This window comes from Littorina saxatilis, linkage group LG12, assembly GCF_037325665.1.
Source record: "Littorina saxatilis isolate snail1 linkage group LG12, US_GU_Lsax_2.0, whole genome shotgun sequence".
NCBI lineage: Eukaryota > Metazoa > Mollusca > Gastropoda > Littorinimorpha > Littorinidae > Littorina > Littorina saxatilis.
The window spans coordinates 59,234,001-59,246,591 of record NC_090256.1 but is presented as its reverse complement, the minus strand read 5'-3'; the positions used below and the strand labels follow the sequence as shown (position 1 = coordinate 59,246,591).

At 43.7% G+C, this 12,591-nt stretch overlaps 1 protein-coding gene across 3 annotated transcripts in view; it reads right to left on the bottom strand.

Annotated features, from left to right (window-relative positions):
* Positions 1-2,293: 2,293 nt before the first annotated feature.
* The window catches only part of LOC138982392 (kelch-like protein 10), a 12,510-nt gene continuing 2,212 nt past the window's right edge, over positions 2,294-12,591 (bottom strand). Inside the window, exons 3-9 of one of the 3 annotated variants that reach the window (XM_070355660.1) lie at positions 10,739-11,020; positions 10,069-10,219; positions 9,061-9,208; positions 6,845-7,014; positions 6,305-6,576; positions 4,248-4,339; positions 2,294-3,313 (exon numbers count right to left, since the gene is read on the bottom strand). In XM_070355660.1, coding sequence (XP_070211761.1) covers positions 3,058-3,313; positions 4,248-4,339; positions 6,305-6,576; positions 6,845-7,014; positions 9,061-9,208; positions 10,069-10,219; positions 10,739-11,020 — 1,371 coding nt within the window. In that variant the 3' untranslated portion in view covers positions 2,294-3,057. Of the gene's footprint in view, positions 3,314-3,432; positions 3,448-4,247; positions 4,340-6,299; positions 6,577-6,844; positions 7,015-9,060; positions 9,209-10,068; positions 10,220-10,738; positions 11,021-12,591 lie in introns of those variants that run through there. The other 2 variants (XM_070355661.1, XM_070355663.1) reach the window with 2 other exon arrangements.

Genomic DNA, 12,591 nt, shown 5'->3' with positions numbered 1-12,591 from the left:
GAGAGAGAGAGAGAGAGAGAGAGAAGTGGGGGATAGTCCACTCCTCATCCTCATCTTCTTTCTCCTCGTTCTGCAGTCCATTCGCCTGATGATGTTTGCATCTCATTTTTTCCTCCCCTTACTTCTTCTGTTTGCGTTTTTAAGTGCATGTTCCACGAGGCACTGTACTCAACCTCACCCCTCGTATCATTATCTCATCAGCTTTCACAGACACCTTCCCGCCCTCAACGACCAGGGGACCGAGGTCACAGTACGCCACCTACAGCGGGTCTCTGTTCACCTCCATCCTCATCACCGAGGAAGGCAAGATCCTCACCGCCGACTACCACCAGGAGACGGTCAAGATGATTTCCATGACAGACCTTGAACGCGTGGAAGACACGCTGGGTGTTGGGCTGCTCGCTTGGGGCTTAGCTGACCTCGGAAACGGCACTGTGGTGGTCACCTCAGAAGACCAACCTCAGATAGCTTTCATCAGCGTCAACGAATCGCGGTTAGAGATGGAAGAGAAGGTCTACACGAAGCGGAGGTACCGAGGCGTGGCCGTGTGCGGCGACGGATCTTTGGTCGTCAGTTCGCGTCAAAACGACGACGATTCCTCGAACCGTGACGCCCGTATTGATGTCATATCGCGTAACGGTGACGTCATCGATACGCTGCTGGAAGGCGGGAATTTCACCGACCTCGTCAAGCCGCTTTTCCTGACGTGCCGCGGGGAGGAACTTTATGTCTCAGACTGGTCCAGTCATAAAGTCTTCGTGCTCAACACCGAAACCCGTGAGGTGTCTTCGGCTTTCGGAAATATGGACCTCTCAGACCTCCAACTTTCCCAACCTCGAGTGGTGGCCTTTGACCGAGAAGGACACATGTACGTGGCCACAGGGGGCAAAGTATGCGTCGCGGACAATGACTATTCCTACTACGACGAAGACGAAAGCTTCTGCATCATCCAGATCAGTCCCGAAGGCAGCTGGAAACACCTTGAGAGGTACACCACTCCAGTTGCTGGCCTATTCCCTTACGGGATCGGGATCACCGGAGACCAGATCTTCATCTCCTGGGGCCGTTATACGTTCGGGACCTGGTTTACTGATCTGGCTGCCTACGACTTGCCAGCTTCACTCAAAGAGACCTAGAAATCGTTAATACCGCTGTGAGGCGATGACTTTGTTTATATGAAGCTTCCGTAGCTTACTGCAAATTAATGTTTGTTTTTGTTTTTGTTAAAGTTTGTGTACTTTTCTGCTATTGCTTATCATTTTCTGCTCATTTCTTTTTCTTTCTATTGGTAATGCTTATTATTGTTTGCTGATTTTATTTCCCTGCTTATGTAATGCTTCGTATTTTATGTGGATTTATTTCCCTGCTAATAGTAATGCTTCGTATTTTATGTGGATTTATTTCCCTGCTAATGGTAATGCTTCGTATTTTATGTGGATTTATTTCCCTGCTAATGGTAATGCTTCGTATTTTATGTGGATTTATTTCCCTGCTAATGGTAATGCTTCGTATTTTATGTGGATTTATTTCCCTGCTAATGGTAATGCTTCGTATTTTATGTGGATTTATTTCCCTGCTAATGGTAATGCTTCGTATTTTATGTGGATTTATTTCCCTGCTAATGGTAATGCTTCTTATTTTACCTGATTTATCTGTCGCGATCCCGTACCATGGGTGACATTTGAGAGGAAAATTATCATCGATGTGGGTTTGAAGCCCGTCTGCTCATTCCAGACAGATTCCCAAATAACTCGTAGCGCGGCGATTCCAGCCAGCACCAGCAAGATTTTGATGGTAACTAGACTAGACAGTAAATGAGAGGTTGACGACTAAAAGGTTGAACGCTGCACACTTTGTACAGAAGTGAAATAAATCTTGTTCGCGTAGCTCTAATGGAATAGTTATGTTGCGGAGCAATCCTTGTTAGGTAATTAAAGGAATTGTCCTTCCTTTTTAAACGATGTATGTGGGTAGGCTCTCACGCTATGTTTTTCTCTTAAAAAAAAAGTCACCATTGATATATTTTGATAATTTTCGGGCGAAACATAAGCGTGAGTGTAATAGTAAAGCGTTGCTTTCATGTCTTGTACGTTGTTATTCGTGTTCCTGATACATGTGGAGTACTGTGCTGTGTTATGGCGAATGCAAGGTAGATGATGTATCAGAGACTGTCGAGTACACATGTCTGTGTACTACAGTCTTTGGTTGTATTATAATCCAACACACACACACACACACACACACACACACACACACACACACACACACACACACACACACACACACACGGAGAGAAAGCAAAAAGGACATTTTATCGATTGATAAAGACAGCGGTATTTGAACTTTCGTATGTATATCAGTTTTGTCGTGACAACAATACTGTCTGGATCCACTCGATCAGTTTCATTACATGAATGAATTTTATCACATCAAGAAAACGGAGCAGTCAGATTGTGAGAACCTTTTGTCAACAAGATAACCCGTAATATCCAAAAAGCTTTTTCTGTGTCTCTGTAATTATATCTATTGCACACATAATTATTTGTACTTTCATGGTCCAACAATACATGAACACCAAAGATTATGGTCTATTTTCGTTGAGACTAGGGGCTCACAGACTCTTGCTTTGTGCAACGTTGCTCATGAAATAATCTATCCACATTGCCAAAAAACATTGAAGTCGCATACCCAGACTTTCTAATCTTTCTATAGTTCACTGCAGAAAATCGTGTTTCGCTCATGGGGTATAAAGGTTACATCCCCTCAGCTGATGGCTCGTATGGCATTCAATCCATGTCTCGACAGAACAGCCTCGAGTGACGACTTTGATGTTCTTACCATGGAGTGACAAGTGTCCAATAATTCTGTATTGAACATTCTATGGACAGAATGCATTCTAATGAACACATGGCGACCCATACCGTTCTGTCTCGACATAAACAAAAGGCACATGAGCCATCAGCGAAGATATAACCTATACGTTTTTGCTGCATATAAGTACGCCAGGTGCCAGATTGTAAACATTGAAAACCAATCCTGCTCCAAGTGTTTTTTCAGTTACGCCAGTTGATTCAAGAGATTGTCGTCTGCCTGTTGCGGGGGCGCCACTGGCGTTGGTCCTGCTGCCCCATCAGCAGCCACGATTGTGGTGCCCGAGTCGGAGTTCTCAGTGCCCGGGGCACAGCGGTTAGGTCTCTTGCGGTTGAAGCCCGGGGCTATGGGCTGGTACACGTAGTCCATGACGTTGGGAATGTCCTTCACCGTGCACGCGCTGAGGGCGCTACGGTACAGGCCGAGCGTAGAAGCGTCGAACCTTAGACATATTGATAAAACAGGTAGTGAGTGAATATTGTTTTGTTTCTAGTTACATATGATGGTACTTTTCTTTGATTTTTGCTTAGTTCAGGGCTTAGTTTGTGCGTAGTTCAGAGTGTAGAAGCGTCGAACCTTTGACTCATTGACACGGTAGGTGGTTATACTTATTATGTTTCTAGTTAGTCATGCTGGTAACGTTTCATTTATTTTTTCTTAGTTCGTGGCTAATGGTTAGTTTTTTGTCTGCATGTATTCTCTGTGTGTGTGTGCGTGTGTGTGTGTGTGTGTGTGTGTGTGTGTGTGTGTGTGTGTGTGTGTGTGTGTGTGTTCGTGTTCGTTTTGGTGTTGTTTGTATCATCAAGGCCCCATGTGCCAAACGCCCAAAAACACATTGTGAAACCTTGTGTGACAAGGAAAAGTAATATGGAATATGGAACTTGTAAAAGATTTTTATTTGAAGGAATTTTAGGGCGCTGCGGTTTATGCTGAGCGTGGGAGTGTCGAACCTTTTTGCAAGGAACCTGATATTGAATATGAAACTTGGAAAACATTTCTAGTTGAATGAAGATGAGAGCGTTCCGTTGGAGGCTCAGCATGCAATCGTCGAACCTTTGACAAGGAACGAGCATGGAACATGGAAGGTACATAATCGCAATTTGAGGACATTGAGAGAATTTCTTGTCTAAAAGGAAATCTTAAGTAATAGCGTCGAGACTGTGGCCATTCTGAATGGTTCGATGATCGAGCCACTGACCGTGTGTGTCAGCAGTATCCTCTCTAAATTTAGATCCCAGGTATCAGAGAACACACACACACACACACACACTTACACACAAGCGCACGCAGGCATGCACACAAGCATGCACACATTCTTCAGTTATGCGGTCGAGCAACACACATGCAATACAATAACATACAAGAACATTTGATACCATTCGTTGGAGGTAACATCGAAGCACTCGACCTGACAGATAGTTGTCACGCCGTTGAAACCACCGATGGTAAACAGCAACCCGTCGATAACCTGGCCAAGAAAAGACACAGTTACATTGTGCCAAATAAAAAACGCTCGCGCTGGACCCGAGTAGTCTTCAGACATTCACACACACACACACACACACACACACACACACACACACACACACTCTCTCTCCCTCACTCCTTCTCTCTCTCCCTCTCTCTCTCTCTCTCACACACACACACACACACACACACTACCACATCTCCATTCTAAAACACGTCACGTTCCAAATCAAAAGACGACATTCTATTTTCTTACGTCACTATTCTTGGTTTACGGTAACATTCGGCGGCTTTGCTACGAGTATGGCATAGTCTTGGTTTGCCGAGACCTTGCACCGTTCTATCAGACTGCCTGGCTGGCTGTTGCACCGCGAATTCCTCCCACCGCCAAGTCGTTTTTTTGTGGTTTATTTCGCATTTAGGTCCCAGGTAACATTATGAAGTTTTAATACGATCAATCGGACCTATTATCAAGTTAGTGTATCAACTTTTGAACGAACTGCGCCCAGTAGTTTCCCAGCAATAAGCTGTTAAGTCGAGACACACACACAGACAGACAATTAAAGTCTGCTGGACCCTTGTACTAGCGTACTCGGGGATAACATGCAGTTTGGTCAAACTGGGCGTATTTGTATGGGTGAATGTCCTGACTGACAAAATTAACTTTCAAAGTAGCAAAACTTAAAAAATCAAACTTGAATCAAACTTTACCCTATTGTGACCTTAAAATGTGTCAACTATCAACAATATCTGGAGGTCATAAACATCTGACAGTGTTAAGTTTCAAAGGTTTAGCTTCAAAAACGCTCAAGAAATTAACAATTTTCATTTTATGACCCGCTGTAACACCGCTGTATCAAGGAGACATCAGAAGGTCGATCATCAAACCCCAGAAATGCGTCAAGTTTCAAAGCTGTAGCTTTAAAAGCGTTTTCCATTTTATGATCCGAACTCAACCCCGCTGTGACCTTAAACGTTTACGAGGGTTAACCAGACTAGGGTAATGTCTGTAGGTCATCAAGCCCAAGAAGTCTGCACAGTTTCAAAGCTCTAGCATCTAAAACATCTGAGAACACCTCAAGCTTTCATGCTTTTGTATACATGGATATACAAACACTGCTCATTACTAAGAACCACTGATTACTCAGAGGAGCCAACAGATTACAAAAATTCAGATTAGTTAATCTTAGTAACTTGTGCAATTTTAGTAACTTGTGCACACGGGTAGAAGACTCATTCATTTTTTTATTTAGTTGCAAAACAAAATGCAAACATATTGTAATGCTCCATACTCTAAACACACACAGCTGGGTGATATCAAAGACAGCTAACCCCAGAATCAAATTTGCAATACCACATTTAAAAACAATTCCATACCCAATATCCACATGTTTGTCACTTTCAACAAATCTCGTTCAAACATCACTGATTCACATTTGCAACACAATGCCATTTGACAGTCAACTGACAAATTCACACGAATGGGACAAATCATTCAACTTGGAACACAACAATTACACATGTCAACAGATTGTTACCTCACATGTATCCCTTCTAACTTGAGGTCATCTAAATATACACACACAAACACTCCTTACCCAAACGTCAAAGTCACACAACAAAATACAACAGACAGTACGTTATTAATGAGAAACGACACCGGATAAACAAACCAAGACACCTCTTCAAAACCCTTTCTTCCAAAGTGAAATCAAGGACGTTAAATGAAAACAAAGCTCGAAACGACGTCATAACTCGAATAATGGCGTCACCTAAAAATCCTGTTACTTAATTCTGCATGTCTCCCGAGGAATCGACACAGACATTATTTTCTAGACCAGAGTTTGTCTCTGTGACTTGGTCATATCAGCAGTAGAAAATGACTCGTGAGGTCACCGCTAGGCTGTGCATATATCGGTATCGAATGCCATTAACAGACAAATAGCGGACATCCCACACACCTCACCCCAACGGCAAAGTTGCTGCGCGGACTGAACATCTCGGGGATGGTGGTCCAGGTTTTGCTCACGGGGTCATAGCGCTCGGCCGAGTTCATGCGCGTGATGCCATTGAAGCCCCCAAGAGCGTACACACACCCCTGATAGGCCGTCACCCCCACCCCGCTCCGGCGGTTCCGCATGGGTGCGATCATGGTCCACTGCTTTGTGACGGAGTCATAGTACTCGGCCGTGTTGAGGCACTCCTGGCCGTTGAAGCCTCCGCAGATGTAGACCTTGTCTGGAAGGGAGATCGGTATGCACGTGTCGAGGAGTGACCTTGTTTGAGCTTTTCTGTCCTTTCTCTTATTACATTTAGTCAAGTTTTACATAGACGGGGAATCATTTTTCGATCAAATTGATTGACATTTTGGTCAAGCAATCTCCGACGAAGCCCGGACAATTGGATTGCATTTTAGCTTGGAAACTTAATGAATGAGTTTGGTCATTGAAACACTGAAAATTCTAATTCTAATTGAAATTTCAGTCTACCAAACACACACACACACCATAGAGCACGGTAGCCTTAGCGTCACTACGTTGCTGTATCATAGGCAAGACGTGGCTCCACTGGTTGGTGGTAGGGTCCAGTCTTTCCACGCTGTTCAGTCGAACGTGTCCGTCAAAGCCTCCCAGAGCGTACACCTTACCGTCGTGTGCGGCAGCGCTCACGTAACATCTGTAATTAGGCAATCAATTCAGTGAAGTAAAGTTAGAGTAATTCCGAAAGAATAATCTGGCAAGAAGCCTCAAATTGATCGGGCGAAGTCTTCTTCGTGAAGCTGTCTGTACGAAGCTTTGGCATTGAATTTTCGGCAAAAAGACTTCGTGAAGTCGACTAAAGGTGGTCTTTAATTGAGTCTGAAGTCGACTTTGCGAAGTGTTTTTAATGGAACATTCATTGCTAAAGCTTCGTGCGGTCAGCTTCGCGAAGTATACCTCACGTAGTCGACTTCGCCCAGTTAAAGACAGGCTTTAAGGACAGCCTAAACACCCAGCACTCAAAAACGCAAAGTTTAAATCTGGGCATCCGTACAGCGGCCCGCATTGGTCGGTAATTGCTAGCTTCTTCTTCTTCTTCTGCGTTCGTGGGCTGAAACTCCCACGTACACTCGTGTTTTTGCACGAGTGGAATTTTACGTGTCTGACCGTTTTTACCCCGCCATTTAGGCAGCCATGCGCCGCTTTCGGAGGAAGCATGCTGGGTATTTTCGTGTTTCTATAACCCAACGAACTCTGACATGGATTACATTCGTGTACACTACATTGGGGTGTGCACGTTAAAGATCCCACGATTGACAAAAGGGTCTTTCCTGGCAAAATTGTATAGGCATAGATAAAAATGTCCACCAAATACCCGTTTGACTTGGAATAAAGGCCGTGAAAGGTGAATGCTCGCCTAATAGGCTACTGAGCTTTACTGGCCGATGTGAATGCGTTATATATTGTGTGTAAAAAATGTCTGTTTGTCTGTCTGTCTGTAAAAAATTCCATTTCAAACGGCAGAGATTAATATGTAAGCGCCTAGGGCTATATCTAGATTAGGCGCATAAAAATGATCACAATAATAATAATAATAATAATTACAGGATCTTTTCCGTGGGCACTTGGGCTTGTGCTTGCGTGTACACACGAAGGGGGATAAGCCACTAGCAGGTCTACATAAGTTGACCTGGGTGATTGGAAAAATAGCCACACTTAACCCACCAGGCGGCTGCGGCCGGGATTCGAATCCATGACCTTCCTATCAAGAGGCCGACGTCTTACCACCCCGCCACAACGCCCGTCGGTAATAGCTAGCAATCTCATACACCATTCTCTCGTCCCTGCAGAACTGACGTCCCTTGCAAAATAATAGTTGCTGCCCAATATACCAGTCGACATTCTGGGACCAGCCAAAAATCCCCACATACATTCTGGACCATTCTACATTAGCTACAGCTACACATTCTCTCACAAAGACGATCGAGGTCATACAGTTTCAAACATCGAGTTATCAGGTTATGGCGACTCGCGACCTACGTTTCTGATATCAAAAAGTATGTATGAATAAATCATAAAAAGGATCACGTTATTTCGACGAGGGTAACACAAAGACATTGCTTGCATGATCAGAAAGATAAGTCAGGGAGCTGCGACCAGTGTCTAGACGCTAAAATCGAGAATACGTTAAGCTGTTAGAATGAACAACATACACCTAGTGAGAATTTGCGAGATGATACCTTGGCTGATCGAGACACTTGGCTGATCGAGACAAGAAACAATCACAAATCGTCAACTGAGTTATACACAACTCGGTGGACTCGTCTCTGATGCTTTATATGTATGGTGACTTGGGCTTCTAAACTAGGGTATTGATACCTTTTGGAGTTCATGGTTCATGACTTGGGCTTCTAAACCAGGGTATTGATACCTTTTGGAGTTCATGGTTCATGACTTGGGCTTCTAAACCAGGGTATTAATACCTTTTGGAGTTCATGGTTCATGACTTGGGCTTCTAAACCAGGGTATTGATACCTTTTGGAGTTCATGGTTCATGACTTGGGCTTCTAAACCAGGGTATCAATACCTTTTGGAGTTCATGGTTCATGACTTGGGCTTCTAAACCAGGGTATTAATACCTTTTGGAGTTCATGGTTCATGACTTGGGCTTCTAAACTAGGGTATTAACACATTTTGGAGTTCATGGTTCATGACTTGGGCTTCTAAACCAGGGTATTAATACCTTTTGGAGTTCATGGGTGGCGCCTCAGACCAGCGCAGAGTGACGGGGTTGAACTTGCGGCAGCTGTTGAAGTACTCCACCCCGTTGAAGCCACCCACTACGTAGATCATCCGTCCCAGCGTCACGCACCCATGATACGCCCGTGGTTCTTCGTGGATGAAATGAAAAGACACGAACGGTTTAAACGGGTTTCTTTAGCACTGTGTGTGTGTGTGTGTGTGTGTGTGTGTGTGTGTGTGTGTGTGTGTGTGTGTGTGTTTACGTGTGTGTGTGTGTGTGTGTTTACGTGTGTGTGTGTGTGTGTGTGTGTGTGTGTACGCACGTGCATGGTCTGCGAGTTTTCGTGTTCTGTGTGCAAGTGACGTGTGTTGTTGTGTATGCGTATGGACTTCAATCTATTGACATTTATATGCGTGACACTTTTACACTCTGCGTGTTTGCATGCAACGTTCTTTACCATACAACAAAACACAGTGTAAAATAATATAATACAACTGTACAGCAAAACTTATTCCTCCGTTATTTTTCATGTCTCCTGACAAAAACAGAGGATGTAAGTTGAATATGCATTTAATACCCTTGCAGGAAAGGTTAAACTGGCACACGTGAGAACGAGATGCTACACATTCCCTGATATGCCAGAAGAATCATAGTATGATAGCAAAGGTTAACGTTTACGTCCTCACCAATCATCACAGAGCTGTTCGGGACATTGGGTGATTACGTGTCACTACAATGTCAAAGGGCAATTTCGGTAACGTTCAAGGGTAGTGTTCCAAATAACTCTCTCTGACAACAGTGCGCCGTGTAGGTATGTCCCTTGAACATGAGCATAAAGTTTACGAAAAGAATGGACCCTCAGAGTAAATCAATTTCACTTTTCATCACGACATTGTCAGATTGCTTCAATTGCAACGGTTATCTCCGTCCACAAAGTTTGATACCTTTCAATAGTGTCCTTGAATTTGGGACACTATTCTTGCACATTACCAACATTGCTGTACTGACCACTCTCTGGTGGCCTGCAGATCAGCCATTGGTCAGCTCTCGTATCGTATGTCTCAATGATGTCGGTTGGCGAGCCTCCACTCCATCCACCAATCACAAACAAGACTTCATGGGGCACGCGCGGTTTCGTCATTGGAGTAAAATTCTCGATCTGAAAAGAACAGGGAGGTTAAAATGTTTTCTTTACATGACCGACGGTGCTATAAAAGCAACGACAGTGCCATGCGAATGGCAGGAGGCTTTTTCATACAATAATTCAGCAACAAGCCAGTTTTAGTTCCATAATCAGTTATTCTGCAATTTAGAATCATGGAGAATCAGAAACCTCTACAACCTAAGAATAGACGCCCAAAGCAGCGGTCTGTCACTGTTGTGCAATGGATGAAAGGACTGAGAACTGACAATGGCACACACACACATACACACACCGACAGAACGGACTCCCTTGTTGGTGGTGGGGGAGCTTAGAAATCTGTAATGACGCTCCTATTTCTACATATCTGTACTGTACATTATTTTTGTGGGGGGGGGGGGGGGGTCCCTTTTTTGGTTTCTTTGTTTGTTTGTCTGGTGTGTTTTTCTTTGTATGTATGTTAAGTTTTTCTGGTGTTTTTGGTGGGTTTTTTTAATACGAGGATGTGTCAACAGTGAATTGAATATATAGGCTTACCTTGGGAGTGTCTCTCGTCTCCAGATGACAAACATACTTCAGGGCTTCCACCACCACGGCCTTTGCGTTGTCATTCGTTCGAACATACTCATGAGATTTGATTCTCTCCATCAAGTATTTTGTGGTCAGGAAGCCGAGACGAACTCCTCTGAGCAAGCGCGGCATGTAGTCTTTGCGTGCCCCGGGGTCATGCTCTATCCATTTGCATACAGCCTCGAAGACGATTTCCTCGTGACGTGCATTGAGAAGGTCAGAGCTGATCAGTCCGTACACAGAATCTGCCTGTATGAAAGCGAATATTGTTTTATCGTTGAAATAATAAATAAATAAATAGGTAAAGAAACGGCCAGAAAACAAGACAAAAAAAGAATTGGCACTCTGATCAAACCGCTGCACCAACATTCTCTAACCCCTGTACCAGCATTTCTAACAGATTACCCCCCTTTCAAGTTTCACGCTATCCCAACTCAACTGTCATTCTCTTCCCCACTTCCCTTATTTTATTACTCTTCTCGCCACTCCAACGGGCCACCCCCCCCCTCTCCTAAAAACGAACTAGTGTAACACTAACATCCCAAGTCTGTTACGCCAGCTCATTGGTTAGGAAGAACATAAGAGGAAAAAACACCTCTCCAAAATCCACAGGTATCTCACAGCCACAGAGCTATAGATCGATCAGTGCTCATGGCAGAATACGTCTACAATACGGTGTAAACAATAATAACAATTGTCAGTAAGTACTGGTGTCACATGACTGATGTGAACCAGTTGATTGGCCAATGGCGATGCGCTAAAACTGTTAGCGCACTCTTGGAATGCGCTAACTTTTCCACAGAGCGTATTCTTCCGCCCTTTGCCTAAGCGAGAGTGTACTCTCATCCTCAGAATTAATTAATGACAAGTAGCTGATATTCTCCACAATACCAATGATTATGACCATAAATTTCCTGCTTCTCAATTAAAGCAGAAGTGGTTTTTTTCTGACAGATTGCATGTGCCTGTGCCACAGTTGCCACTGATCTAAAAATAGAACCCGCTGTGTCTAATTTTTCAGTTTCGACTTGCGAAGATTCCTCTCATAATTATGCCATGTTAGTGGCATGTAGCTTATTATCCACATTACCAAATGATGAGTTAGTATACAATTCCCAGCAGCTAACAGAAAACACAAGTGTTATTCCGATAACGTAGCAGCTAGATCAGCACGTAGCAGACTACACTGAAATACGACTGCATCTGTTCAGTGAATGAATGTTTTCCGAATTATTATTTCAAGGCAAGAACAATCAGAATCAAAAACGTGTAGGGTTTAGAACGTTCTTACCATATATAAGACTTATTACCAGCCTGCCTCATGCGTGCAGACTCAGTGCAACGTGACGAGCAATTTTTTTTTTGAAATGAGACTCAGTGCAGTGAGTGGTTCGATTACCATAGCCTAGCAGACGACATAAATCCCGCTCAGCAAATTAACATGTTGGGCAAATGTGAACGATAAAACGATGGGGATATAATACGTGTAGGGTTCAGAGCATTCTTACCGTTCATATTTAGTACCAGACTCCCCGATGAGTGAAGATACCACACGAGAAACATGCCACATTTATTTTGAAAATGTGCTTTCCGTCGACCTTGGCAAGGGGCAAAACTCTGCACAGTCAATCTGTCGAAGCTCGATGAAGGTTTCGAATCGCAAATAACTAAGAGCACAGTCCTTTCTCCGAGTTTAAATGAGGTCTCTATGAAAGATCATCACTTTTTAGCTTAACGCTACACTGGAATTTACCAAAAATTAAAACAAGAGTTTGCGTGTGACGAAAGCACGACACACTTGAGACAGCCCACACAAAAGT